The sequence below is a fragment of the Dipteris shenzhenensis genome, chromosome 32 (assembly GCF_047967505.1).
Source record: "Dipteris shenzhenensis isolate YYH24624 ecotype China chromosome 32, Dip_SZ_1.0, whole genome shotgun sequence".
NCBI classification, from domain to species: Eukaryota; Viridiplantae; Streptophyta; class Polypodiopsida; order Gleicheniales; family Dipteridaceae; genus Dipteris; species Dipteris shenzhenensis.
This window is the reverse complement of record NC_141627.1, coordinates 34,233,210-34,260,520: the sequence shown is the minus strand read 5'-3', so window position 1 is coordinate 34,260,520 and position 27,311 is coordinate 34,233,210. Positions and strand designations below refer to the sequence as shown.

Below are 27,311 nucleotides of genomic sequence, written 5' to 3'. Positions count from 1 at the left end.
TGGTCAACTGTACTTTGACTTAGGATATTTACATTGTGGTGACATCCCCTCGGCTTCTATTCAGTTGACCTCAACTGAAAAGCTTCCTTGTAAACATCCAAAAGCTGTGGATAATCGGATAACATGTCTTCGTCCATCAACTTGGCATCTAATTCTGTATAATTCTTGAATTTTACAAGATACCTGTAAAACTCCTTACCCTGAGGGCCTTTACGTACAATATGGTACACAATTTGCTCTGGCTGAAGGACTTCCTCCAGCTCATCCACTTCTGGTGGATCTTCTAATACTGGTTCTGTAGGCTCTGGTCCTTGAAATTTCTTTAGAAGACTCACATGGAATGCATTGTGAATCCTCCAATGCTCTGGCAATGCTAATATGTATGCAACCTCATTTATTCTTTCTGTAGCCCTGAAAGGGCCATAGTATCTGGGAGATAACTTTGCATACACTTTCTGTTTGCCTTTAAACTTGCGGAGCCTAGCTTTTTCAAACCTCAAAAGTACCCAATCCCCTTCCTTGAGATCTAGCTGTCTCCTATGCTTATCTGCAGCTCTTTTATGTTTCTCTTGAGACCTTTCAATTGCTGTCCGGACTTGGCTGTAAGCTGTCTGGAGGTCTCTTACAAACTGATCAGCTGCAAATATTTCATCTTTGGTCCTCAATATAGGTGGCAAAATCACTTTCCCATATATGACTTCAAAAGGGGCTTTCCGTGTAGAGCTATGTACTGTATTATTGTAAGCAAACTCTACTAACGGTAGGTACTTTTCCCAGTCTGAACTTTGGTCACCCACGTAGCATTTCAGCATATCCAAAATTGTAGAATTTGCTACTTCACTTTGACCATCTGTCTGGGGATGGAAAGAAGAAGAAAAATTCAGATTCGTCCCCATGTTATCAAATAAAGCTCTCCAGAATAGACTGGTCATTCTGGGATCTCGATCACTAACAATGGACTTAGGCATACCATGATGTTTGAAAATTTGTGCCACGAACAGCTTAGCCATATGATCTGCCTTTATGGTTTTGCGAACCGGAATGAAATGAGCTTGCTTGCTGAATCTATCTATGATAGTCCAAATCCCATCATTCCCTGACTTTGATCTCGGCAAATCAAAAATAAAGTCCATTGTAATACTTTCCCATGGTGCCTGAGGCACGGGAAGAGGCATAAGTAGGCCAGGTGCCTTCCGTCTATCATACTTCATTTTCTAACACGTAAGGCATTCAGTAATAAACTGATGTATATCTTTCCGCATTCCTGGCCAAAAGAAATACCTCTCTAGTGCTAGAGTTGTTGCTGTAATTCCTCTATGTCCAGCATAGGGAGGTGCATGGCATTCCCCCAAAATCTTTTTCCTCATCTCCTGGGTGATGCATAGGCAATCATCTTTCATTAAATACCCATCTTTCAGGGAATAGTGACTGGTGGATTGCCCCTCTTGCATTTGCTGTAAAATTTCACCAAAATCAAAATCATGAGCATATTGTTCCCTCATGCCTTCCAGGTCCTGATGATAAGCAATAGTTACATTATTGACTTGGGGTCTTCGGGACAAGGCATCTGCCACTCTGTTCCGAATTCCTGGAGTATGGACAATCTGAAAATGATACATTGACAGCATGTTTGCCCATTTCATATGCTTCTCGGAAAGCTTGGTCTGAGTCAAAAAGTATCTCAGACTTTGGTGATCTGTTTTGACAGTAAAATCTGCACCCAAAAGATAGTGTTTCCATGTATGGATGGCATGAATTACAGCCAATAACTCTTTCTCATAGATTCCTAAATATCTTTCCGCCTCCCGAAGTCGCCTGCTTTCATAGGCTACTACATGACCATTCTGATGCAATGCAGCCCCAACACATTCTCCACAAGCATCGCAATCCACATCAAAAGACTGATAAAGATCCGGGACTACCAGAATAGGCTCTGTAGTCAACTTCTCCTTGAGTGTATTGAATGCTTTCTTCTGTGATAATCCCCATGTGAAGGCTGCATTTCTCTTAGTAAGGTCATGTAATGGAGCTGCGATATTAGCAAAATGTCTGATAAACCTTCTGTAGTAAGAACACAGGCCTAAGAAGCTTCGAACTTCATGCACAGTTTTCAGCTCTGGCCATTCCTGAATGGCACGGATCTTCGCTGGATCCATTTGTATCCCATTCTTGGATATTATATGCCCCAGATAGTGGATTTCTTCCAAGAAGAACTCACTTTTCTTGCTGTTTGCATAGAGCTGATGATTTCTCAGCTCTTGAAACACTATAGCAAGATGTTCTCTGTGGTCTTCCTCTGTCTTAGAAAAAACTAAGATATCATCAAAGAAAGTACCCGTAAAATGCCTGTACTTCCGGAAGATGCGATCCATCATTCTATTGAATGTGGCTGGAGCATTTGTCAACCCAAAAGGCATCACTAAGTATTCATACAACCCGAATGTAGTGCGGAATGCTGTCTTGTGCACATCCTGAGGCTGTATCCTCACTTGGTGGTAGCCACTCTTTAAGTCTATCTTGCTGAAAACTGAAGCTCCATTTAACTGATCCAGGACATCATCAATACGCGGAATAGGGAATCTATTCTTGATGGTCATTTTGTTCAGTGCGCGATAATCGACGCACATACGGAATGAACCATCTTTCTTTTGTACTAACAGTACAGGGGAACAAAAAGGAGACGAGCTGGGCTGAATCAACCCTTTGGACAGCAAGTCCTGTACCTGAGCCATAATCTCCTCTCTCTGAGTCGCACTGACTCTATAAGGGGGTTTGTTTGGTGGCTCACTACCAGGCATTAACTCTATCTGATGATCTTCTGGTCTCTCTGGGGGTAACTCCCCTGGCAAAACATTAGAAAAGCAATCTTTAAAGTTTACAAGAAACTGAAACTTATCTTTGTCTGCATCATTCATTTCAGCATGCATATCATTCTCTTTTTCTTTTACAAAAACCATGTACGCAGAAATTGCAGACTTTATTGCTTTACTGCATGAAACATCAGGTACAATGGGGATAGTGTCCCCTTTATTCCTGGCAATTAAACGCTGATTTTTCCCCCTATGCACAAACTCCAGCACTCTTTCAGGAAGAGTTAACTTCACTGCCTTGCGGTGAAACCAAGGCATCCCCAAAACTACATCATAATGTTTCAGTGGAGAAATGAAGAAGTCTTCCTGATCCACATAACTCTGAACATGAAGATGGAGCTTCCCTATCAAGGGAGTAACTGGCACAGGATTCCCACAAAACATTTGATCGGCATCCAAAGCCCTGCCTAACTCTTCCGTCTTTATTCCCAGCCTCAGGGCTAGATCCTCTGATATGAAATTATCAGTAGCCCTTGGATCAAATAAAATTAGCGCTTGCTGGTCTCTAACTTTGCCCCATGATAGCAGCAATTCTCGTTCTTCTGGGTTCAAAGCATGACCCAGTATATCAGGAATTCCCCCCGCCATTGGCTTTTGCGGTCCTCGTGGCTTCTCTGCCTCTTTTCCCTTCGATGTTGAAGGCTTTTCTGGGCACTGGGCAGCCACATGCCCCTCTTTACCGCACCTGAAGCATTTCCCATCTCTACGGAATTCCGCTATTTGTGCAGGGGTGAATAGAGATTTGCCCTTATAAGTCTTTGAAAACTGAGTACCCCTCGGCTTCTGAGGCTGAAACCCTTTCTTTTCAGCCTTGGGGTACTCTTTCTTTTCTGATTTTGGAAAATCAGTTTTCTTTTTATCAGCACGTCCTGCATGCAAGGATGGCACTGTAGATGGATCTTGTAGCGGCACAAGACTCGCTACTGAAGCTGAATGCATAAGATCTTGAATATTCTTTGCCCCCAAAGCATTCACTACTGCCTGAATTCTTGGAGTGAGACCTGCTCTGTACTTCCTCATTTGGGTGCCTTTGGAGATCTTTTTGAAAGGTGCAACCTGCAAATAAGCATCCCAAAACTTTTGGTTGTACCCATCCACTGTATCTCCTGCATCCATGTGCAAGCTGTCCCAGTCTTGAAGAACATGGTCTCTAAACTGTTTAGGCATAAACTGTTGGTAGAAGGCTTTCTTGAAGCCCTTCCACTTCCTTGGGGCTGACCCATCTGTGGTCTGTGCACTCCACCATGCACTAGCCGTTGCTGTCAAGTGTAAACTGACCATTCTTAACTTGGAGGATTCTGAAAATTTTTCTGTACCGAATGCAGCATCAAACTGTCTGATAAACTGCAATGCTTTGTCTGTATGACCATACTGTCCATTGTAGGTCATAAACTTGACAGATTTTCCTCCCTCTTTAAATTCCTTGGTCGCTTTGGAAGACTTTCTCTTCTTAGACTTCTCGTGTTTCCTTCTTTTCCTGGATGGTTTATCTGATAGGGAAGAAGAAGACACAGAAGTCGAACTCGAGGTAGACGGTGATGGACTAGGAGATCGGTGATGATGCGTCGATCTCTTTTTACTATGGGACCGTCTCCTATGAGATCTATGAGATATCTCTCTCTCAGGCTGTACACGAGAGTGTGCCTCTGGCATTGGCACGTCATATACTGGATTAGGCATAGCTTATGCTTGAAACAAATGCTGAGCCCTGGGATCCCTTTTGAGATTTTCCAGCTCTTGTATACGAGTGCGTACCATCTGTTCAAATTCTTGTTGAGTTTGCGGCACATTTCTCTGTCCTGGATGTACATCCCTATCTTGTGAATCCCACTGGATAGGTGATTGATCCATATTCTGAGATCTGCAGATTTCTCACACCGTGCAGGTAACTGATGCACACTACTTTTGCTTTTCCAACAGAAAAAGTACCTCAACAAGAGGTGTTTTGCATTCACAATCTATGCCAGTACTGGCTGTCAGTTCAAGGCATATACCCACACAGTTGCCAAAGCATCAACAACTATATTGCCCTTTTCTGGCTGCTGCAGATGGCTTCAAAAGGCATCTGTTTTTCCCTCTTTTTACTGCTCAAAGGCATTCATACTCTTTTTCTGCAAATCTCTGATTCCTGTGTTTTTCTGCTGTTTTCTGACAGTAGAGATCTACTTTCTCTGTTTTTCTGCTGCTTTTCTGACAGTAAAAGTCTGACAAGCAGGTGAAAATTGCTAGCAGAAACAGTCTCTGCAACTGTTCTCTTTTTTTTTTTTTGAAAAGAACAGTAACCAGATAGAGTAACTGGCTAGTTACTCTAACCAGACTGACTGGTTCTGGTCTGGTTAGTTTGCAACTGGGCCAACTGGACTGGTCACAGTCTGGTTGCAGTGACCAGACTGGTCTGGTTGGGTCAACTAACTGGACCTCTAACCAGTCCACTACCAAGGTTGAGTTAGATTAACCCCTGGTTAGCCATGTCAGCATCCATGTCACCTGTCAGAATGCCAGGTCATCTCACACGTGCATGCCACGTCAGCAATTGCGCTGTCTGCCACGTGTACTGCCACGTCAGCTGCTGAGTTGTCTAAGCCTCCTTAGTCGTCGACGGAGAATTTCCCTTCACACAGCCTCCACGCTACCGGACGCTCAGAGCAATATTGGCGCCAAAACAATCGTTGCCCAGAACATTAGTCCCTATCACACTGCCTGGAAACCCACGTCTGGCGTACGACTCAGTTGAGTCAGCCTCTCTGTCACCAACGCTTCGTCCACGTCACTGGCATTGAGCATCTTGGATCGTCGTTGTCAAGGAAAACAATGATCCAGGCTCTGATACCAATAAAACCAGACGGATGGTGAAAGACAGCTATCACCACTCTTAAACAACGGGATTTATGCTCTCAAAAGCTCTCCCTCACTCCCTCTCTCTGAAGATGCACTAGGGCCCAGGACAAATCGTCGGGCTGGACCCCCCCGAAGGTCTTTATTCATCCAAGAAAATCTGTTACAGAAGTTCAGCGTAGAGCTATTTAAAAATCTCCATTACAAAACGTGAATAATCCATTTTCTTACAAGAGCTTCAAGCTCCCTTCAAATTGGCAACATGCCACTTGTCTAAAATCTAGACTAAATCCTATTACATGCCACTAAGGGCCATTCTGGAGTCTTCAAAGCTCTCGGTCACACGAACTGCCTCCTAGATGCTTGTCAGGCTCCCATTACGCTTAGGAAAAATAATCCTTCCTAGTACCTGCAACAATTAATTAAAGCGCACCACCATGGTACCCATTAATTGTTAGCGCTTTGCATGCAAATAACACACTGTGGGCTAATCCTAGTCACGGTGGGCGTCCCCACTGAACACATGTGCACATCTAAACGAATATATATATATTCTCTAGTTGACCGGAGTCAACACTCTTGATTATAATTAAAGAGCTTTGACCAAAGGTCAAGGCGCCTTAATTATAGCCAAGTCTCTCCAACCGAAGTTGGCACATCTTGGTTAACCGGGGTTAACCCTCTTGGCGCGTGCCAAGTCTTGTTGACCGAGGTCAACACTCTCTGACCGCAGTCAGGTTTACTTGACTAGAGTCAAGTATCTTTGACCGTAGTTAATCCTTTGACCATTAAAATAACTCTTTGACCATAATTAACACATATAAAACTCTTTAATTATGATCAAATAAATGGTCAACTGTACTTTGACTTAGGATATTTACATTGTGGTGACACACTGGACATCCTCCGACCACCTCGACATCGACCGCAAGCAGACAGCTGTTTGTGGCCCACCTTCCCTCCTCATGAGTATACGCATTATCTCTTGGAACGTCAATGGGTTCCACTCATCAGGAACCCGCGGCCCCAGGAAGATGGTGCTCAGACAGGATCTCCAGCCAGCCTTGGTGGGAAGGGTAGATGTGCTCCTATTGCAGGAACACAAGCTTTCGGCTTCTCAGACCAGTATTTGTGGGAAGGTCCTCACAGGACGCTCCCACACCTACTGGGAACCTTCGATTGGCGAGCAGGGGAGGAGCGGGGGTGTCTGTACCTCCATCGACGCTTCTCTAGTTCAGCATGTGTGTGGTTTTGGCACTTTGATCCCAGGACGTGCGCTTTGGGTGGGCTTGAATATTGAGGGATCCCGTATCGGCATCCTCAATATCTATGCCCCGACCGATCTCGGACGGAGAGCTGCTTTTTGGAGATCCTTGACAGACTTGTTGCCAGAGATGGATTCTTGGATTGTAGGAGGGGACTTCAACAACCTTGAGACCCTAGAGGATCAGTAGGGACGGGGCCCAGAGTTCCTCGGTATAGCTCAGGTAGAGCAGGCAGATTGGGACTTCTTCCTATTCGCAGTGGGAGGTCGGGACAGCTGCAGGGAGCCTTCCTTTCGCAGATGGACAGGGAGTCTGGACTTCTCTTGGGGTTACAGGAGGGAGGGAGGCAGACTTCTGGAGCGGCTGGACCGTTTCTATGTTAGCGATTGGGCGCTTGGCAGAGGTGGAGAGTCAGGAGTGGTTCCAGGGACGACACTCTCAGACCATGCCCCAGTCATCCTAGTCCTGGACTCATAGTCCTGGACTCAGCCTCTCACTCCTCACCTCCACGCTCATGCCGGATCCCAGACTCCATCTACTCCAAAGCAGCGGTTCGCAGCAGAATAGTGGATCTGTGGGAGCAGGATTGGGACCCCACGGGGGATATGGCAGCACAGGTAGCTCAGGCGCTTGCTGAGTCTAGCCTCATCTGTCAGCAGGAGGCGATTCAGGTCAGGCAGCAGTGTTGAGCGAAGGAGAGGGGTCTCAGACGAGATCTCGCCTCGATTCAGCGGATGCGGCAGTCTTCTCCAGGCTCTGAGGAGCTCAGACAGTTGGAGGTTCGGGCCCGAGCCATGCTAGAGGAGATCACCCAGCGACGCTCAGAGTTCTCGTTTCATGCTTCCAAGTCCTTCTGGGCTAGGAAAGGCGACAGGATGTGCAGAGAGTTCTTCAGAACTTATGGTCAGAGGTCAGCAGGGGAACAGCTCCGATCTCTTAGAGCGCAGGATGGTAGTGTCAGGACAGATCCAGACGAGGTCCGGGACTTAGCGACAGATTTCTACAGATCAATGTTCCAGTAGGAGCCCCCAGACCCTCGTGGCCGTCTATGCAGGGAGGAGGTGTGGAGGTCTACACCGCGGCTCGTGCAGCCTAGCATGAGTGATTCCCTTCTCGCCCCTTTCACCGTGGCAGAGATGCAGGATGCGGTGAGCGCTATTAATGGGCAGAAATGCCCAGGTGAGGATGGCCTCTCCAGAGCTTTCTTCACCACCTTTTGGGAGCAGATGCACCAGCCCTTGCTCGCAGCCTTCCAGCATATCTTCTCCAACGGTGAGCCTTGCGACATGCTTGATATGCCTCATCCCCAAAGGGGGGGACCGTCAGGAGATTAGACAGTGACGCCCTATCACCCTCCTCCCGACTGCCTACAAAATCCTCGCCAAGATGATCAGTAGCCGCATCCACCCCTTGCTACACGACTTGATCCATGACACCCAGACTGGTTTTGTCCAAGATCGCAGCATTTTGGACAACATCTTCACTTTCTCAGAGGTGACGGAGTGGGCCCAGCACAGTGGCCAGCACCTTGCCATACTCCTTCTTGACTTTGAGAAGGCGTACGACAGGGTAGACTGGTCCTTCTTGGAAGGTACACTCTCTCGGTTCGGTTTCCCGGACGAGTGGATCAGAGGTATTGCTAGCCTCTACAGGTCGGCCTCTAGCCGGGTTATCATCAGCGGCAGGATGGGGGAGAGATTCACCCTCGAGCGCTCGGTGCGTCAAGGCTGTCCGCTTGCGCCCTACCTCTTCCTATTTTTTGCGGAGGCCATGACCCACTTCCTACGAGCCCGTACCACTGGTCTTCGCGGGATGCGTCTCCCTATTCGAGACGATGCAGAACTTCTGGACTCCGAGTATGCAGACGACACAGCCCTATATGTGTAGGATGATATCGAGTCATTGGAGCGAGTGAGACTGTCCCTAGAGGTTTTTTGCCTAGCCGCTGGGGCGAAAATCAACTGGCATAAGTCAGCTGGTTTTCTTACGGATCCGGGAGCCAGCTCACAGTGGGGTATTTTCTTGGGGTTTTGCTGGATCCCTAGAGGACAGACGACACGTTACCTGGGATTCCAGGTAGGCCTGGACATCACGCCGGCTCAGCAGTTCTTGCCGGTCCTAGCCTCCATACGACGGAAGCTAGCTTTTTGGAGCACGGCTCGGCTATCCTTGGCAGGCAGGGCCCTTGTGGTCAACCAGGTCCTTCTTGCCACTGCTTGGTATGTGGCCTCTTGCTGGTGTTTCTCGAGATCATGTGTAGCCCAGCTGAGGAGACTGGTGTGGAACTTCCTTTGGTCTGGTTCAGATGGTTCCGGCACCACCAGGCAGACGGTCATTCTCCCCCAGACAGAGGGTGGCCTTGGCATCATAGATCCAGAACTGCAGAGTCAGGCACTACTTGGCAAGTTAGTCATCCGCGGTCTGACCCCAGGAGGGCAGACGTGGAAGCTCTTGCTTCAGCATGGTCTCAGCACGTGTACCCCCCAGAGAGGGGGTGATTGGCAGCCATCTATCCGGTGGATCTTCACTTCTGCCCCATTGACTCAGCCCCGTTCCCCCTTCCTTCGTAGCCTCGTCTCGGTCTGGAGGAAGTTGCGACACAGCCTCTCCCAGGTTCCCCCTAGCTGCCGAGAGGAGATAGACAGACAGCCCCTGATCTGGAGCAGCCAGGTGACAGATGATATAGGTCGCCAGCTTGGAGAGAGATCCCATATCCCTTGGGCGCTCTGGGCGCGTGGGCCCGCGCGCTTGCTTCGGGTTTGGAGGGACGTCTACAACCAGCTGAGCCCAGGCGAGCTGGCAGCAGCAGTAGGTACAGCACGTGGGATCCAGGCTCGGCGAGCGGAGATCGATGTTGCCATTCCTGCAGGTTGGAGGATTCCCATGGTCACCAGCCAGCTCTTCCCGGGAGATGAGAGGTGGCTAGGACAGTTCCCTCCACGGGGCATTCCTTTGGTGGTTGCAGGCCTTTTCTCGGACTCCTCGATCCACTTCTTCTCCGTCGCCAATGATAGCCGCCTACTTAGCAGAGAGGCCGTGATCGACCCCTAGCTTCCCTGGCAGCGCCTTCGCATCGTAGGGCTGCAAGGGAAAACGTGGCATATAGACCCCCTGATTATGCAGGACCAGGACTGGAGACTCTGAATATGGGAGGGCCGTTCCTTGACAGAGGTGGAGTGGGACCCAGGGGAGTGGCGCTGGCCACCATTGGAGACCTCAGAGAACCCTACCCCCTTCTTCTCTTACAGTGCGCGTACTGGTAGGCGTGCTCTTGGGGCTCTCCAGTGCGGGCTACCCACACAGGCACATAGTTGGTATGCCCAAGGGATATCTCTGGTCTTTCTTCGCACTTTCTGGAAGACTCTTTGGGCAAGCTGGTGGCCGAGGAAGATCTCTTACTTTCTTTGGATGGCGGCACACAAGGGGCTACTAGTTGGCAGCTGGCTGAGGCAGATGGGGCAGGAGGGGCATTGCCAGATGTGTTTTCAGGAGGAGTCGTCCCTGAAGCACTGCCTTTGGAGCTGCTCGCATGCGCAGACAGTTTGGAAGGGAGTCATGGGGATCTTAGCGAGGGCTACACCCGAGCTAGGACCGATCACTTGGGGAGCCGTTTGCTGGTGCAGCACCGAGATGGGACATCACTTGGCTTATGAGTTCTCTAGGCAGGATCCCGTCTTCTTCATCACGCAGGCCACCTGGGCATACATGGACAGCTTCCCTTGGCATCTGACAGAGACAGATGCAGGAGCGATGACTCGGCACCCAGTTTGGGAGATCATAGGGAGCATTACAGGTGGCATATCTGGACCTCCAGATGCGCGCAGACCGTAGGAGATCAGGCTTCTTCTGCTACCCAGACCCTAGCAGACATTTGGAGCACGATCATTCACACGCTCAAGGGTCAGTGGGATCAGATTCAGGGGGAGTCCTGGGCAGGGAAGGAAAAGAGACGGTGCTTCCTTCGCGACTGGGACCACCGGGAGCTGTTCTTCCAGCACTCTGCTCAGAGTCTTCAGTGGCATTACGCCCCCCCACCGTGGCTGTTTGTCCACTCTCCGATGATTATGCCCTGAGAGGCTTGTAATTAGCATTTTGGCTCCTCGGGCTGTATCCATTATGCCCGCTGGCCTTTAGGCCCTCTTGTACTCTCGCTTTCAAGTAATATAACTAGCACTACTTTTTGCGCAAAAAAACTAAAAATAAAGAAGTGCTAACAGGTGCTAAAAAAGTGCTAAAAAAGGTGGTTGCATGTTCTACAAAGAATCTTGCTCTTCCCCATTGCGGTGGTGATAGCAGGTGCTAAAAAAGTGCCAACAGGTTGACAGAAAGTGGAAGAAAGTGCTAACAAGTGCTAAAAAAGTGCTGGCATGATCTAGTAAGAATCCTGTTTCCCCTCCACCGTGGTGGTGCTGACAAGTGCCAAAGAAGTGAAGTGCCAAAAAAATGCTGACGAGTACTATTAGATTGCTGAAAAAGTGATTGAGCAACGCTTGAAATGGGTTGGAGGAGTCCGGATCTTGTGCTTGTGGTCTCTGTGAAGTTCTTGCCTGTGGCTGTGGTATGGTATTCTTCTATGACTCTGGAAACTTTTGACTGTCTATCTTTTGCTGATAGGAGTGTGATTTCATAGTAGGTAGTCCTTGCTATGCATGATGCAGTCTTTGATGTCTGGATATCGTGAGGTTCAAACCACAAATTTATTTCACTTTTATGGGATCAGTTTGGGCGCATTGTTGGATTAATCTAGATATATGTGTTTAAAGAACTAAATCTAGATGTATGTGTTGAAGCCAAAATATGGTTGCCAGGGTCTCCAATTTTCTCTTTTGCAGTGTTTCTTTCTTTTAGCATGTTGACATTAAAGTTATGGTGCCCTTCTTATTCAATTTTTGGAATAAGTAGGGAATTGGATCAAGGGTAATAGGAGCAGGAGCAACGAGCTCAAAAATCTGTTTGCACTTGCAATGTCGACTGATACTAGTAAGATTAAAGAGGTCAGTGCTTCTGATCTCAAGCATACAGTGGAGTAGATTCTATTTGGTTTTTTAACTTTTATGCAACTGGTGGTAATAAGATTGAAGAGGTTGGTGTTTCTCTCTCAGGCATAGGTTGGAAAAATTATGTTTGTCTTTTTTCTTTTATGCCTATATCGTCATTCAAGAATCAGAATGTGAAACAAAAGTAAGGCAACTAAAACTGCAGGTTAAGTTATTAAGGTTTTAAAGGTGCTTAGACCTGTGCAGGAAATGTCTTTTGCTCAACCAGCATTTAACAGGGCTGCTGAAAGGCGTGGTGATTCTACCTGGCTTTCCGATGCATTCTCAACATCAGCCCTTGTAGGGGTTCAAATCAGATGATGTTCTTTATTTTCTGGATTTCCACATCCTTGCAATGTTGATATCATTATATGTGCTGCGTTTTGGTGCTTCTGAATCTTGGAAAAAGTTGACACAACTGAGATTTTGCAGTTCTTTGACATTATGTGCAAGGATGGATCACATTTTACAAGTCCTAGTCTCTTACTCTTTTCATTGCATTTGTCTTTATTGTGAAGCTTAGTAATCAGACACTGTGTAGATCATTCCTTTGCTAGGGACCAAAAGCTTAGTAAAACGTGGGGAGCCTGTCATGGTATCTTCAACAAGCTTTCCAACTGCTAAATTTTTGGAGGAAGGATCTGTGTCCAAACCCATTTTTCTTGGCTTGACAGATGCTGGAAGCCAACCTGTCTTTGCAGTTGAAGTGAGTGGCATTTGCAGGTACAGGTAGTCAAACCTTTATAAAAGTTGATCAATTCGTCAAATTTGGAACTTTCGTGGGTTTTAAATATGGCTTTTTCTTATTGATGATTTTGTTTAATATCCAAAAATAAAAATGGGAGTTTTACAAGTTTCATTCGGAGCAGTGAAAGCAGTGACATGCCCATGTGGCTAGAAGGAACTGAATGGGTGGATCTTCGACGGTACGGATCTCAATTGCAGATTAATGATGCAGGACTCTTGACCTATGCTCGTGGGATGGTGGAATGGCACACGAGACATGTATGATCATTTTTTTCTACAATTAGAACTTTCTTTTGCTTATGGACTTCTATCTTCTCCTTGTTTATTCTTAGGATGAAGGCAAGGGAAAGAAGGAGAGGGGGTTTGGGGGCTGGGGTGGAGAGAAACTTCTCTTTTCATGAAGTTCCTTTAAATCAAGCTTCAAATCTGTAATGAGTTGCAAAGATAAGGTTTGGAAATAATTTGACCTACCTTGGAGTCTGAAAGTTACTAGTTAGGAATGCAGTGAACATCTTTCACTGTTCAAAAGTCTGGGGAGTAGGACACCTAAAGGAGAAGAAATGAGACTTCCACACGCTAGAGCCTAGAAGCTAGTGATCCATGTATGAAGTTACTATGCCAAATGGCGACAATCCTCAATTACTGTAGTGTGATTGAGTCCTAGTGGGCCAACAATAGCTCACAGAGGGCCCGAGAGGTTTAATATCTAGCTAAGCCCCTTTGGCTGTCCCAAAAGTTTAGGTGACTAGACTATTTTAAGATAACCCATGACCTTTATGATTATTGCCAAGTCCCAAACCTGAAGCCATTACTCTAGAGTTACCTATTGGTCTTGTGAAATAGGTCCAAAGAGTGTTTGGGTGGGCATTCTCCTCTTGACCACTCTCCTTTAATGTTCTACCTGTGGACCAATGCTGAGTATAGAAGAATTCGTCATGTCAGTCTCTAGTGAGCATGTCAATGAAGATTTATGTACATGTACCATGTGATCGACCAGTGATGGGTTGGGAGGGGGGGGGGGCCTGAGACGGGGGGGCTGAGGGGATAAAGGGCAGAGAGAGAGAGAGAGAGAGAGAGAGAGAGAGAGAGATGTATTAACGTCTGCGGAAGGCCTCGCAGGCCTATGGGACAAAGTGCAAAGCACAAATGCAATACTCATACAAGCCCCGATGGGTTGGAGCAAAGGGCACGCTAAGACCTTATGCTGAAATAAAGAGCTCAATAGCTCGAGCAAAATCAAGTACAAAACATATGCTATCCGAAATAGGCTAAAAGCTGGAACTTAGAAACCAAAACCCGGCACTGTGATGGCTTGTCTGTGAGCGGTGAAAATGTCTCGGATCTGCATCTGTCGGGCTGTCTCATGCTGTGGTAGCGGAGGGGGACGTGGTCTCCTCGATCTCTGAACCCGCTGAGCTGTTTTCAGGGTGACACCTTGTCTTGGGCGGTCTCCCCTAAGGAAAGCTGTGATAGGCCGGACCTCAATAGAGTGTGCTATAGTTGCTCTCCGTATTGCAGGTGGCCTCTATGTCCCTCTCTCGGTAATCCAGACTGCACGCATATCAGCTAGTTGTAGGCTATCTCATGGGCTATCCGTAGATGCCACTTATACCTTGGTATAGTCAGTTAGGACTGTTGGTACAGATAGTTTATGTACCATCTAGGTCAGTTAGGACACTTAGTCCAGTTAGGGCAGTTAGCCCTAGGGTTTTGTTATGTTGGCTCTCCCTTGAGCCTCCACACTTCAGTTTTGCAGCAATCTATTACAGCATCTCGTTTTTCTCCATTGTGCTTCCATTTTTGAGCTTCCATTGCTTCCAACACCCAAGAGTGGTATCAGAGCAGGTTGGGAATCCATTCCCTCAGCCATTGACAGCTTTCCCAAGCTGTTTGGCAGCCTTTGGAGCCCTCATTCTTGCTGGTCTTGCTGTTTTTCACACTCCCACGAGTGTTTGAGACCTTTCCAAGCAATTCTGTCGCGAAAGATCTCATTTTGACACGAGAAGATCGCATTTTGGAGTAGCTACCGCGAAGGAGACACATTTTGGAGCAAATCTGAGCACTTTTCAATAGCAAAACCTAACCGTATGGAATTCCGTACACACTGTACGGACTTGTCAAAAATTATGTACACACTGTATGGACCTGTTAGAAAGTCCGTACAACTGTACGGACATGTTAGAAATTCGTACATTGTCAGAAATGTGTACGGAGCTGCCTAGGGTGTGTGCTAGTTATACTGAAGGTTTCTCAGCATTTCGGAGTTGCCTCGAGCTGCATGCCAGCATTTTGGAGCTGCCTCGAGCTGTGTATCGGTGTTTGGAGCCATTTGGAACTGCTGAATTGATCCGATTTGGCATCCGTTTGCCTCGGGCTGTGAGCTTCTCTCCATTGGATCTCTTTCTCTCCATTTCTACATGCTCTCCTCCTCGTGGGAGCACTTCTTTTGCTGTAATTCTCATTTCCAGCCCTCATTTGCTCACTTTCAGAGCACTTCTTTTTTCAATTTCTTCTTCATTTGCATTTTGGAAAGGCCTCGTGTTGCCTTTGGGGATTTTTCTTGCAACAGGTACACCTTGGGACAGCAGAAGCTTTTGCAGACATAAGCTTTGAAGCTTGGGCAGATTTTTGGCACTTGATTTTGAGAGGTTGCCTCTCTCATTTGCTTTGCCAGTTGGTGCATTTGCCTTGTATTTTAGCACCATGTCTGGTGGCAAAGATGGTTCGTTTGGGCTGATTGGGGCCGATGACAAGCTTGATGGCACCAATTACCCCATGTAGTCATACATGATGGGACATGTTTTGGTTGCCAAGAATCTATGGCATATTGTTTTAGGTTCTGAGGCTAGGCCTACACACACTGTTACTGGTGCTACACCTGCAGCCTCTGCTTCTTCAGGTGATGGGTCTTCAGGTGATGGTTCTAGTGCTACAGCTAGGACTCTTGCACCTCCTGCTCCAGGTGCTTTGCCTCCTTCAGAGGAGCAAATTAAGTGGGATGGTGGTGATGCCAAAGCACATGCCTTGAGTGCTCTTTAGTGAAACGGGTTATTATCCCTCATATTCGGTCTTGCAAGACAGCTAAGCAAGCATGGGATCAGCTTGCATCTTTGTATCAGGTGTGGAATGAGGTGAGGGTTGCCTATCTCCGCAGGTAGTTGAAAGATTTAAAGCTTGATGAGGGTGGTAACATGGATGCCTATCTCACTAATGTGAAGGATTTGAAAGAGCAGTTGGCCAACATTGATGAGATTATGCCTGATTCTCAGCTGGTTTCTAATGCCCTTGATGGGTTGCCTGATTCATATCAAGGCTTTGCTACTACATTGAGGTTGGTTGCAGGGGGTGATGCCAATCATTTCTCTTTTGACCAGCTTGTTGCTCTTCTTCTTCAGGAGGAGCAAAGTCGTGTTAATTGCAATGCTACTATGGCTAGTGATCAAGCATTTGCTGCCCATCACAAACAAAAAGGTAAAGGCAAGGTTTCAGTTGGAAAGCCCTCTCATTCCCATGCTGATCATTCACATGGTGCCTCTTCTTCAGGGGATAACAAAAAGAAGAAGAGATGTCATTATTGCAGGAAACCTGGGCATGATATTTCTGAATGCAGGAAGCGCATAGCATCTGAAAAGAAATAGAAAGAGTCTGGTCTTGCAGTATGTGGTCCTTCTAGTGCAGAAGATCGACATGAGTCCGCTAATTTTGCACAAGACCACCATTGGGCTTTCTTGGTTACATGTCAGTATAATCCTGATGTTCATGATGGTTGTATGGTAGTTTTAAATGTTCGTGATGCTTGGTTCTTTGATAGTGGTGTTAGCAAGCACATCACTTCTTGCAGGAAGTTATTCAGCTCATTGGAGCTTACATCTAAGGGGGGCAGTGTCACATGTGCCAATAATGCATCATATACCGTGAAAGGTATTGGGCAAGTTGCTCTTACTTTTGTCTCTGGTGGTATTGTCACTCTAGAGCATGTGCTTTATGTTCCAGGCATTCCCTTTTGCAACAAGACGGGCTTTGTGTCGATCTATGCTGCCATCAGATTTCCTTTTTGACTTGTAGACCCACTGGGTACCAATGGCATGCTTGCCGGGAGGGAGATCTACTAAATCCCATGTGTCATTTTTGGCAAAAGATTGTAGGTCAGCTCTCATTGCATCTATCCACTCTTTGCTATCAAAAGCATCTTTATGGCACAAAGGCTCTTCATTGCAAGCTGTAGCAAGGAGTGCAAACTCAAGAAAGTGACCATGCATCTGTCTATTCCCTGATTTTGTTCGGGCAGCAAGAGGTTGATCTTGTTTGCTGTCCCTCATTGTGTCAAGAAGCCATCTGGGAACTTGCCTTTGCTGTCTATTGACAGCTCTTTCTTCAATCACTGCATCATGAATAGTGGGATCATTTTGTGCTGGAAGAGGAACCTGCAAATCAGCATGGGGTACTGGCTGATCATTGCTGTTGGAGGGCCTGCAGGAGGCTCATGTTGCTGGTCAAAGTCTCCCTCTGAGGGAAGCATAGGTAGACAAGAGTCAAAGGCATCAAACATGTTAACTTCTGGCTTAGCTTTGCAGTCCACAAGAGGAGAAGCCCAATGTTCAGCAAAGATTACATCTCTACTGACAATAATCTTTCCAGTATTTGGTTGGTATAACTGATACCCTCTGCTCTCCTGGATGTAACCAATAATTATGAATTTGATTGCCTTGTCATCAAGCTTATGTCTCAGCTGAGATGGTACATGAACATATGCAAGAGACCCAAAAACTCTCATGTGTGAAAGTGAAGGCTTCTTGCCTTTCCATGCTTCATAAGGTGTAACAGTCCTCAATGCCCTTGTAGGTGATCTATTCAGCACATAGTTGGCACACATCACTGCATCAAGCCAAAATTTATTGGGCAAGGACTTGGCCTTAAGCATGCATCTGGCCATCTCCATAGTGGTAATGTTCTTTCTTTCAGGAATAGGATTATGCTGAGGAGTGTAAGGAGTAGTGCATGAGTGAACTGCATGAGTGAACAATGCCCCGTGAAGACAAAAATGCATCAAACTCCTTTGACATATACTCTCCCCCCCTATCTGTATTGAGGGTGACAAGCTTGCATCTTGATTGATTCTCAACCATATTCAGCCACCTTTGAAAGCATGAGAAAGATTTGGCTTTTAAAGCATATGCCCAGCAATATCTTGTGAAGTCATCAATTAGAGTCATGAAATATTTGTACCCTCCAATGGTATTTGTCCTCATTGGGCCACAGACATCACTGTGCACTAGCTGCAATTTCCTTTGTGAGAATTTGGGACAATTCTTTTGAAAAGGAAACCAATGCATCTTACCTAAAAGACAACCCTCACACACATGTTTGGAAACTGTGTGAGTTTGAGGTACATCATTTGCCATGCCTTGTGAATGTAACTTGGCAAGAGCTCTATAATTGAGATGACCCATTCTCTCATGCCAAAGATGAGTTTCAACAAGCTGTGAATTTGAAATAGCAAATGCTTCAATAGAAAGTGCAGCTGAGTGATGATCAAGGTGATAAAGCCCCTTTTGCAAAGTGCCAGTGAGGACTATGGCATTGTCATCACGAAGATCATATACTAGGCATCTGTATCCATAAAAAATCACTCTGAAACCTGAAGTGGCAATTGCTGAAATTGAAATCAAGTTGACTTCAATTCTAGGCACAAAAAGAACATTTGTCAAAGTGACAAGATGGCTTGAAATGGATGTGAGCTGCACATCTCCAATTCCTTTTACAGCATAGGAAGCATTATTAGCACATGTGAGAGTCCCCCCTCGAGGTGCATTAGCTAAGGAATGAAACAACTGTCTACAAGATGTGACGTGGTTAGAAGCACCACTATCAAAATACCAAGACTGAGCATCATTAGCAGTAAAGAATGCATCAACTTTGGAGGGATCAAAGGAGCCATGGACAGCCCATGCCCAATCATCCTGGAGAGCATGTGCATGTGAAGCTTCTGCTGGCTCGTGGGATTCAATTGCATGTGAGGCATTGATTGTCAATCCTGCTTTCTTTTTCTCCGAAGCAATGCGCTTCCAACATTGTGAAATTTCATGCTCTGGCTTGCGACAATAGTTGCATCTTTTCTTCTTTGACTTATCTGCTGTATTTTGAGATGCATTGGAGAAATTGCCAGGCGCATATTTAGGCTTGCCCATAGGCTTGGAAGCCTTGTCTTTTCTTGTTTGCTGTGAAGCAAATGCATGATCACGAATAGTAGCTTGCCTATTAGCACAACTTTGCTCTTCCTGCAAAAGCAAAGTGACTAATTGATCAAAGTAGTAGTGGTCTGGATTACCCATGGCCACTAGTCGAAGGGTTGTAGCAAACCCTTGATATGTATCTAGCAGCCCATTCAATGTGGTACTGACGAGCTGAGAATTTGGCACCACCTCATCAATATTGGCAAGTTGTTCCATGAGGTCCTTACCTTTGTCAAGTATGCATCCATAGCGTCGCCTTCATTTATGCTGACTTCTTGCAATTGCCTTCTTAAATATGCAACACGTGCCTCATTGCGAATCTGATAAAGAGAAGCCAAATTGTCCCAAGCATCCTTTGTTGTCTTGCATGACCGGATGTGTGGAATAATGATTCTCTTGCATGATAAAGCAATACAGGAATGTGCGTTTGCATCTCTTGCATCCCATCTTGTTTGTTCCTGAGTTGGAGGAGCAGCAACAGGGGTGCTAGAGGATAAAGCATCAGGAGGAGTACCCTGTGCAGAGGGACCAGCAGTAGGAGCAGCCACTGTAGCATTGGCTGGCCTCAGATCAACTCTAGAAACAATGTTCCAAAAATGCCTTGCAAGAATATGTTTCATGAGATAAGACCACATCGGGTAGTTGGTGCCATCCAACTTATCATCTTCACGAAGAATGCCAAATAAATCATGATTGTTGCCAGCCATTGCAAATGGGATACCCTGAAAAGAAGAGACTTGAAAACACAAAAGCCTCAAGGCTATCACTGCAAAGAGCTGGTTGTCCAAAAATGACAGCAAATGTCTACAAGTGAATGTCTTGCAAATTTCCAGCCCAAATCAAAGGGCAAATGCAAATTTGACCCAAATGTGACTGTGTCAGGCAATGACACTGCAAAAATCAGCAAATCTGGCAAAAGCCTTAAATGGAATGAGGGCAAAAAAGCCAAAAAGAGGGAAAATACAGAAAAACCCCAAATTTTGCTGAGATTTTGCAAATGTGACCCAATGTCTTGCAATCTGACCCAATGTCCTACAAATGTGACCCAATGTCCTGCAATCTGAAGAAGAAATTGCAATCCAAATCCCAAAGCTCCAATGTCTTGCAAGAATTGCAAGAAATGAATTGAAAAACCCCAAATTTGCCAATGTCCTGCAAAAGCCCCAAAACTGCAAAATCGAAGCCCGAATGCAAAAGTCCCAAATGTCAGCAAAAAATTGCAGATCTGTTGCAATGTTTGCTCCGGCCGATATGGAATAGTATAGCCGGTACGGAATTGTACGGACGTCGAAGTACGAAAATGTGCGAAAATTGAAAACTGTACGAAATTGAAAATTGTACGGGAATCAAAAATTGCACGGAAATCCGTGCAATTGTACGGATAGTACAGAACTCCATACAACTATACGGATAGGTTTTGACGCGCTGTACGGACAGCCATACGAAATCATACGGACAGTGATTTTTTTTTCCCCGATAGCTGACGCGCCATACAGAATCATACGGGCAGCAGGTTGGGGAGTCGCGTCGGAGCTGTGCGGGAGCTGGAGTGGAAGGAGGAAGCTAGGAGTAGGGAGCAGGTCCGGGAAGGAAGTGCTCTGATACCACTTTAGGCTCACAGAAGCAAAAGGATGCACAAGAGTGGAGCAAGAAGTGAAGCCGTCACATCAACTAGTGTAATGAAAATGAGAGTACAAAGTACTATAAAAGAGAACCCTAGGACCTAGTGTCCTAGTGGTACCACTAGTACTAGGTGTCATAAGACACAAAGAGTACTAGGTGACCTAAGTGCCAATAACTAAAGCTGCGTGGCACATACCAGGGCCCAGAGGGCATCAATACGACTGGGAGAAGATGGCCTACACATGGTGCCTTATACTCCTCAACAGAATCCCGTGGCTGAGCGGAAGAATAGATCAGTGATAGAAATGGCCAGATGCATGTTGAAAGGCAAACATTTGCCTAATAAGTTGTGGTCAGATGGAGTCATGTGTGCAAATTACATCTTGAATAGATGTTCTACAAAGGCATTGCAGACTATCACACCTTATGAGGCTTGGATGGGTTGTAAGCCTCGCATTTCCCACATGAGGACTTTTGGATGCTTAGCTTATGCTCATGTGCCTTCATAGAGACGCACTAAGTTGGATGATAAAGCTGTTAAATGCATTTTTCTTGGGTATAGTTCAGAGAGCAGGGGCTATAACCTATATCAGCCCCGCACGGGCAAGTGTTTTGCCAGTTGGGATGTTGTGTTTGATGAATCTTCCACTATGTCTTTGCTGGACTATCAAAAACAGCCCGTTGTTGATGCCCCGGACATATTTGACAGCTTGATGCCTTTGTTTGCATCCGATGCTCGGGATGATGTTCCATTTGAGGTTGTCCCTCCTCCATCTATTGGTCATTTGCAGCCACATGTGCAAGTAGAAGTTCAGCCTGATATGTCTATCATTGATCAGGATTATTTGCATAGGCTCTTGACTACGAAAGAGCAGAAATTTAGGAGCCTAAAAAGGTACCCCGTTGGCTCGTGGACACATTAAAAGACAGTAAACAAGACACTCCTCTGCCAGCCCGTACGAGAGCAGCTGTCCGGAAAGAGCATGCTAGTTTTGTTGCTTATGCTTTGGTTGCTACAGCATGCAATGAAGAGCCATTATGTCATCAAGATGCCTTTCAGAATGATGTTGGATGACGGCCATGCAAGCTGAATTGGATTCTATTTATTAGAATGACACTTGGGAGTTGTGTGATTTGCCTCATGGCAAGAATGCCATTGGAACTAAGTGGGTTTACAAGATCAAATGGAAAGATGATGGTTCAGTGGATCGTTACAAAGCCCGTCTTGTTGCTAAGGGCTATGCTCAGCAGCATGGCATTGACTTTGAGGAGACTTTTGCTCCCACTTCTAGGATCGCTACCTCATCTAGTGTCAAAACTAGGATCCTACCAATGTGCATTGCTCACACCATGGCTTCTTCTCATAATGGGGGCCTTACAAAAGGGCACTATGGAACATTGGTGGTTACATATGAAAGGTAGGCATTGCACATATACCAACACCCCCTCTCAATTTCCACCTGAAGGTGAACTAGATTCTTGGCCTAATGCCAAGCTCATGAAGATGCTGAATAAGATGTTCCTTCCCCAAAGCTTTGGTGAAGATGCCAGCACAGTTCTTCTCAGTGTAGCAGTACGATGAATGTTACGCTCTAGCCGAGGTAGCATGACCTCGGAAGAATCAGTCGACATTTCCCTTATAGGATCTATCTTTGTAATATATGTGTTTGCGCTCTATGTAAATGATCGGGAGGGATTAATGTCAAGGTCCTAGGTGAGGGCTGATAGCACCGGACTAGATAGATCTGAGACCAGGGGGACCCCTGCGCTCTAGCCGAGGTAGCATGACCTCGGAAGAATCAGTCGACATTTCCCTTATAGGATCTATCTTTGTAATATATGTGTTTGCGCTCTATGTAAATGATCGGGAGGGATTAATGTCAAGGTCCTAGGTGAGGGCTGATAGCACCGGACTAGATAGATCTGAGACCAGGGGCCTAGTGCAAAGAATGTGCCTAGGGGCAAGGAATTAAATGCATCCCAAGAGAGGGGTGAAATGTTGCATTAGAAAGGCCCTATATGGATGGCATGTGGCATCTAGATCTATCTAGGGAATTGGGGTCTGTCAAGGCTAGTGAGAGAAGTGGAGAATGGGGATTTTTTACGTGATTTTGGATACAGCTCTCTCTCTCTCTCTCCCAAGCTGGGTAGCCTTGGCGGAATTGGCTGGGTGGATAGACATGGTGCTACTCCCGTGATCAGTAAGTAGAAGCGCTAGTGGAGAGAAGTCTGGTAACATTTGTGGAGAGAAGTCTGGTAACATTTGGTATCAGAGCCGAGGGTTGCGAAAGGGAAAGGTGTGGAGCGTGGGTGAGCGGTGGTGGCGAATCACCCGACGGTGGCGACGAACAGCGAGTTGGGATCTTTGGGCTTGGACAAGAAGTCCAACGTCAGCGTGGTGTGAAGTTGACGGTCGTCGAAAGACCAGAGCGCAGACAGGCGGCGCATGTTGGTTCGTGGTCTAATGAAGGCATCGATCGGCGCTCACGTGGAGATTCCAGACTATGGTGAGGTGATAACTGCAACGACGCTGTGTAGCGCACTGACGACGAGTGATTAGTCCGTGGGCTGGTAGATTGGTGCAGAACGATGGAGAGTAGATCGTCAGCGCAGGTGAATAGTCCGTAGGAACGGAGAGCAGGGACCTCTGAAGGCACGTATGCCTGACGGAACAGAGATCGCTGAAGGCACGGCGCCGATCGGTGAAGTACAGGCTACAAAGGGGTAGACCAAGCCCGTAGGTTGATAATAGACCGTATGTACAGGCTGCAAGCAGCTGGATTCGAATTCCAGGGGGCCTTCTATCTATTTTCCCTTTTGGTTTTGGATCAGAATTCATAGACCAGGAAGGCTCTTTGTCATTTCTGTCGATTCTATGCTTTTTTTTTCCCTGGTTTGGTTTGCTGATACTCCGTTTGCGTGAAAAGTGACAATTATGCATGAGAGTTTGATGCTGTAGCAGGGACAGATTGTGTTCAGAGTGTCAATTTGTGATTACAGTGTTCTAAGGGTTTTATAAAAAAAAAAAAAAAAAAAAAAAATCCCCATTCTCCACTTCTCTCACTAGCCTTGACAGACCCCAATTCCCTAGATAGATCTAGATGCCACATGCCATCCATATAGGGCCTTTCTAATGCAACATTTCACCCCTCTCTTGGGATGCATTTAATTCCTTGCCCCTAGGCACATTCTTTGCACTAGGCCCCTGGTCTCAGATCTATCTAGTCCGGTGCTATCAGCCCTCACCTAGGACCTTGACATTAATCCCTCCCGATCATTTACATAGAGCGCAAACACATATATTACAAAGATAGATCCTATAAGGGAAATGTCGACTGATTCTTCCGAGGTCATGCTACCTCGGCTAGAGCGCAGGGGTCCCCCTGGTCTCAGATCTATCTAGTCCGGTGCTATCAGCCCTCACCTAGGACCTTGACATTAATCCCTCCCGATCATTTACATAGAGCGCAAACACATATATTACAAAGATAGATCCTATAAGGGAAATGTCGACTGATTCTTCCGAGGTCATGCTACCTCGGCTAGAGCGTAACATTCCTTCCCTCTTCAGACATCAGCGTCCTCGATGATAAAGTCTGGGAACACTCTCCGCAACTGATATACGGATTCCCAGGTAGCTTCGGATAGAGGCTGACCATGCCATGCAACCAACACCGTGGGTATCTTCCGATTTCGTATTTGCATTGTTCCTCGGTCCAGGATTCTTGTTGGTTTGCGCCTTGCAATATCCTCTATCTCCTGAAACAAAACCACACCTTCGATTAGTGAGTCACCAGTATGTAAAAATTTCTTTAAACGTGAAACATGAAAAACCGGGTGCACCTTACACCCCTGTGGCAATTCTAATTTATAGGCTACACTGCCTATTCTCTTTAGAATTAACCACGGCCCACAGTATCGAGGTGATAACTTAGCACACTCTCCTGAAGTCAACGACTTCGAGTGCGAAGGAATTCTGAGAAAAACTTTTTCTCCTTCTTCAAATACTCTTATAGACCGATTTTCATCCGCATATACCTTGGCTCTATCCATAGCCTGGCGGATATTAGCTCTCGCAAGTGCTAGCATCTCCCGCATCTGAACTACAAAGTTCGCGGCACTAGGCACTTTCTGAGGTACTCCAACTATAGTTGGATTGGCTGGTCTATAACCGTAGTTCAGCTCAAACGGACTGAACCCAGTAGATGAATGTTTCCTATCATTGTAGGCAAACTCCAACAATGGCAACCATTTGTCCCATGTATGTTGCCTCAATGACACATATGCCCTCAGCATATCCTCTAAAGTCTGGTTGACTCTCTCCGTCTGACCATCCGTCTCAGGATGATCCCCACTACTCATTCCCAACTCAGTCCTTAGTGTCTCAAATACCGCTGTCCAAAAGTGACCGGTAAACCTGACATCTCTGTCTGACACTATGGATCTAGGCAATCCATGCAGACGAAATATATGTCTAATAAACAAATCCGCTACTTGCGGGGCACTAACAGACTCTCTAGTCGGAATGAAGTGAGCCATCTTGGTTAGACGATCAACCACCACAAGGATAGAATTATACCCTCCTTGTGTTGCAGGTAACCCTACAATAAAGTCCATGGAAATGCTCTCCCACTTACTTAGTGGTATTTCCAAGGGCTGTAAAAGTCCGAGTGGCTTCACCCGCTCGGCCTTACTTACCTGACACGAGAAACACCGTGTCACATATTCATGAATATGCTTTTTCATCTTTGGCCAAAAGAAATCTCGCTTCACGAGATCATATGTCTTCTCGACACCTGGATGTCCCGCACACGGGCTATCATGGCATTGTCGAATGACTCTCTGCCTGAGATCATTCTGACCAGGTACTACAACCTTGCCATTTCTAACTAGCATACCATCCCTTATGGTATATCTTGCATAAGTTTGGCCTTTTCTGGATGCCAGGTCATCCTTTTCACTTTCCCCGGGTTTTAACACATGAGCCTTAGGCCATAAGCTCTGGACAAACTCGTCCACCTTCTGAGTTTCTCTGATCTCGGTCATTAGAGCACTCTCTAATACCGTGAAACTCAGGTTGTGCATAATGCGAGATAACGCATCAGCTATCTTATTGTCTTTTCCTCTTCGGTACCGAATCGTTAAATTAAACTCCTGCATGAGCTCTGCCCACCTAGCTTGGCGGCCCCTCAAGTCAGGCTGTTTACAGAAATGTTTCAGAGTATCATGATCCACATCCACATAAAACTCTGAACCATACAGATAATGCCTCCATGTTTTCAAAGCATGGATAACAGCATACAACTCCAATTCATGAGTTGGCCAATTCCTTTGAGAGGGAGAAAGCTTCTTGCTTTCAAAGGCTACTGGCCTTCCCTCTTGAAGGAGGACTGCTCCTACCGCAATGCCACTTGCATCGGTTTCTAGGAACAACGGTTTCTGGGGATCAACTATTTTTAACACCGGTCCTGAGACCACAGCTTGTTTTATGGTGTTAAAACTTTCTTGTTGATTCTGTCCCCAAATAAAAGGTACTTTATCTGAGGTCAGATCAGTCAATGGCGATACTATTCCGGAATATCCTTTGATATGCCTTCTATAAAACTGGACAAATCCCAAGAATGATCGCAACGCGGTCAGACTCTGAGGGATTGGCCAAGTCAGTATCGCAGCCACTTTCTTCGGATCCATTTCTACTCCCTGTGGAGTAATTATGAATCCTAAGTACTCAAGCCTAACCATACACAGTATAGTTTTCTTTTTATTCACGTAAAGACTGGCTTTCCTCAAAGTACTGAACACTATTCTTAAGTGTTCATAATGCTCAGTAACACTTTTACTGAATACCAAGATATCGTCAATAAAATGTACTACGAACTTTCCGATATACGGTCGTAGTAAGTCGTTCATAAGCATGACGAAGGTCGCTGGAGCATTGGTAAGTCCGAAGGGCATTACCAAAAACTCATAATGACCAAACCTGCTTCTAAAAGCGGTTTTATGCACATCCTCGGCTCTAATCCGGATCTGATGATAGCCGCACTTAAGATCTATCTTGCTGAAAATCACGGCTCCATGTAATGCATCTAGCAAATCATCAATCCGAGCCATCGGATACCTGTGCTTAACAGTGATATTATTCAATGCTCTGTAATCTATACAGAGACGAAACGTATCATCCTTTTTCCTTTTTAATATCACTGGTGAAGCAAAAGGTGAGAAACTTGGTTGAATCTGCCCCAACTTGAGGTATTCTTCCAGTTGCCTACGCACCTCCGCTTCTTCAGTAAAACTCATTCTATAGGGAGGTCTATTTACAGGTTCTGCCCCCGGGATCAGTTCAATCTTATGCTGAACCTTCCGTTCTGGAGGTAACCCATAAGGTAGTTCATCCCTAAAACATTCAGAGAACTCCTCTGTTATAAGATTAGCCAGCTTGGCCATCTCATCACTTTGCATAACATCAGTGCTAGCCGAAGACTCATCCACCGACTCTACCGATGCTGTGCAAAGGTATAAAGACTCTACTTGAGCCTTTCTGATTTCCATCACGGAAACCAATGGTCCCTGAGGTATATCTCTTTCACCTCGCAAGACATAAAGCACATCATTCATCTTGAATTGATATACGTGCTTTTTCCAATCAATGGCTGGATTCTTCCTAGAATGCCACGCCATTCCCAGGGCTATATCCGCATGAGC

At 46.1% G+C, this 27,311-nt stretch overlaps 1 protein-coding gene across 8 annotated transcripts in view; it reads left to right on the top strand.

The window, feature by feature from the left end:
- LOC147880642 (uncharacterized) overlaps window positions 1–27,311 on the top strand; it is a 168,310-nt gene that overhangs the window by 16,712 nt on the left and 124,287 nt on the right. For 7 of the 8 annotated variants that reach the window (XM_087371008.1, XM_087371007.1, XM_087371004.1 and 4 more), the window contains exons 2-5: window positions 11,873–11,964; window positions 12,204–12,306; window positions 12,548–12,729; window positions 12,876–13,011. In XM_087371008.1, the coding sequence (XP_087227134.1) occupies window positions 11,873–11,964; window positions 12,204–12,306; window positions 12,548–12,729; window positions 12,876–13,011 (513 nt within the window). The remainder of the gene's footprint in view (window positions 1–11,872; window positions 11,965–12,203; window positions 12,307–12,547; window positions 12,730–12,875; window positions 13,012–27,311) is intronic. The other variant, XM_087371006.1, reaches the window with a different exon arrangement.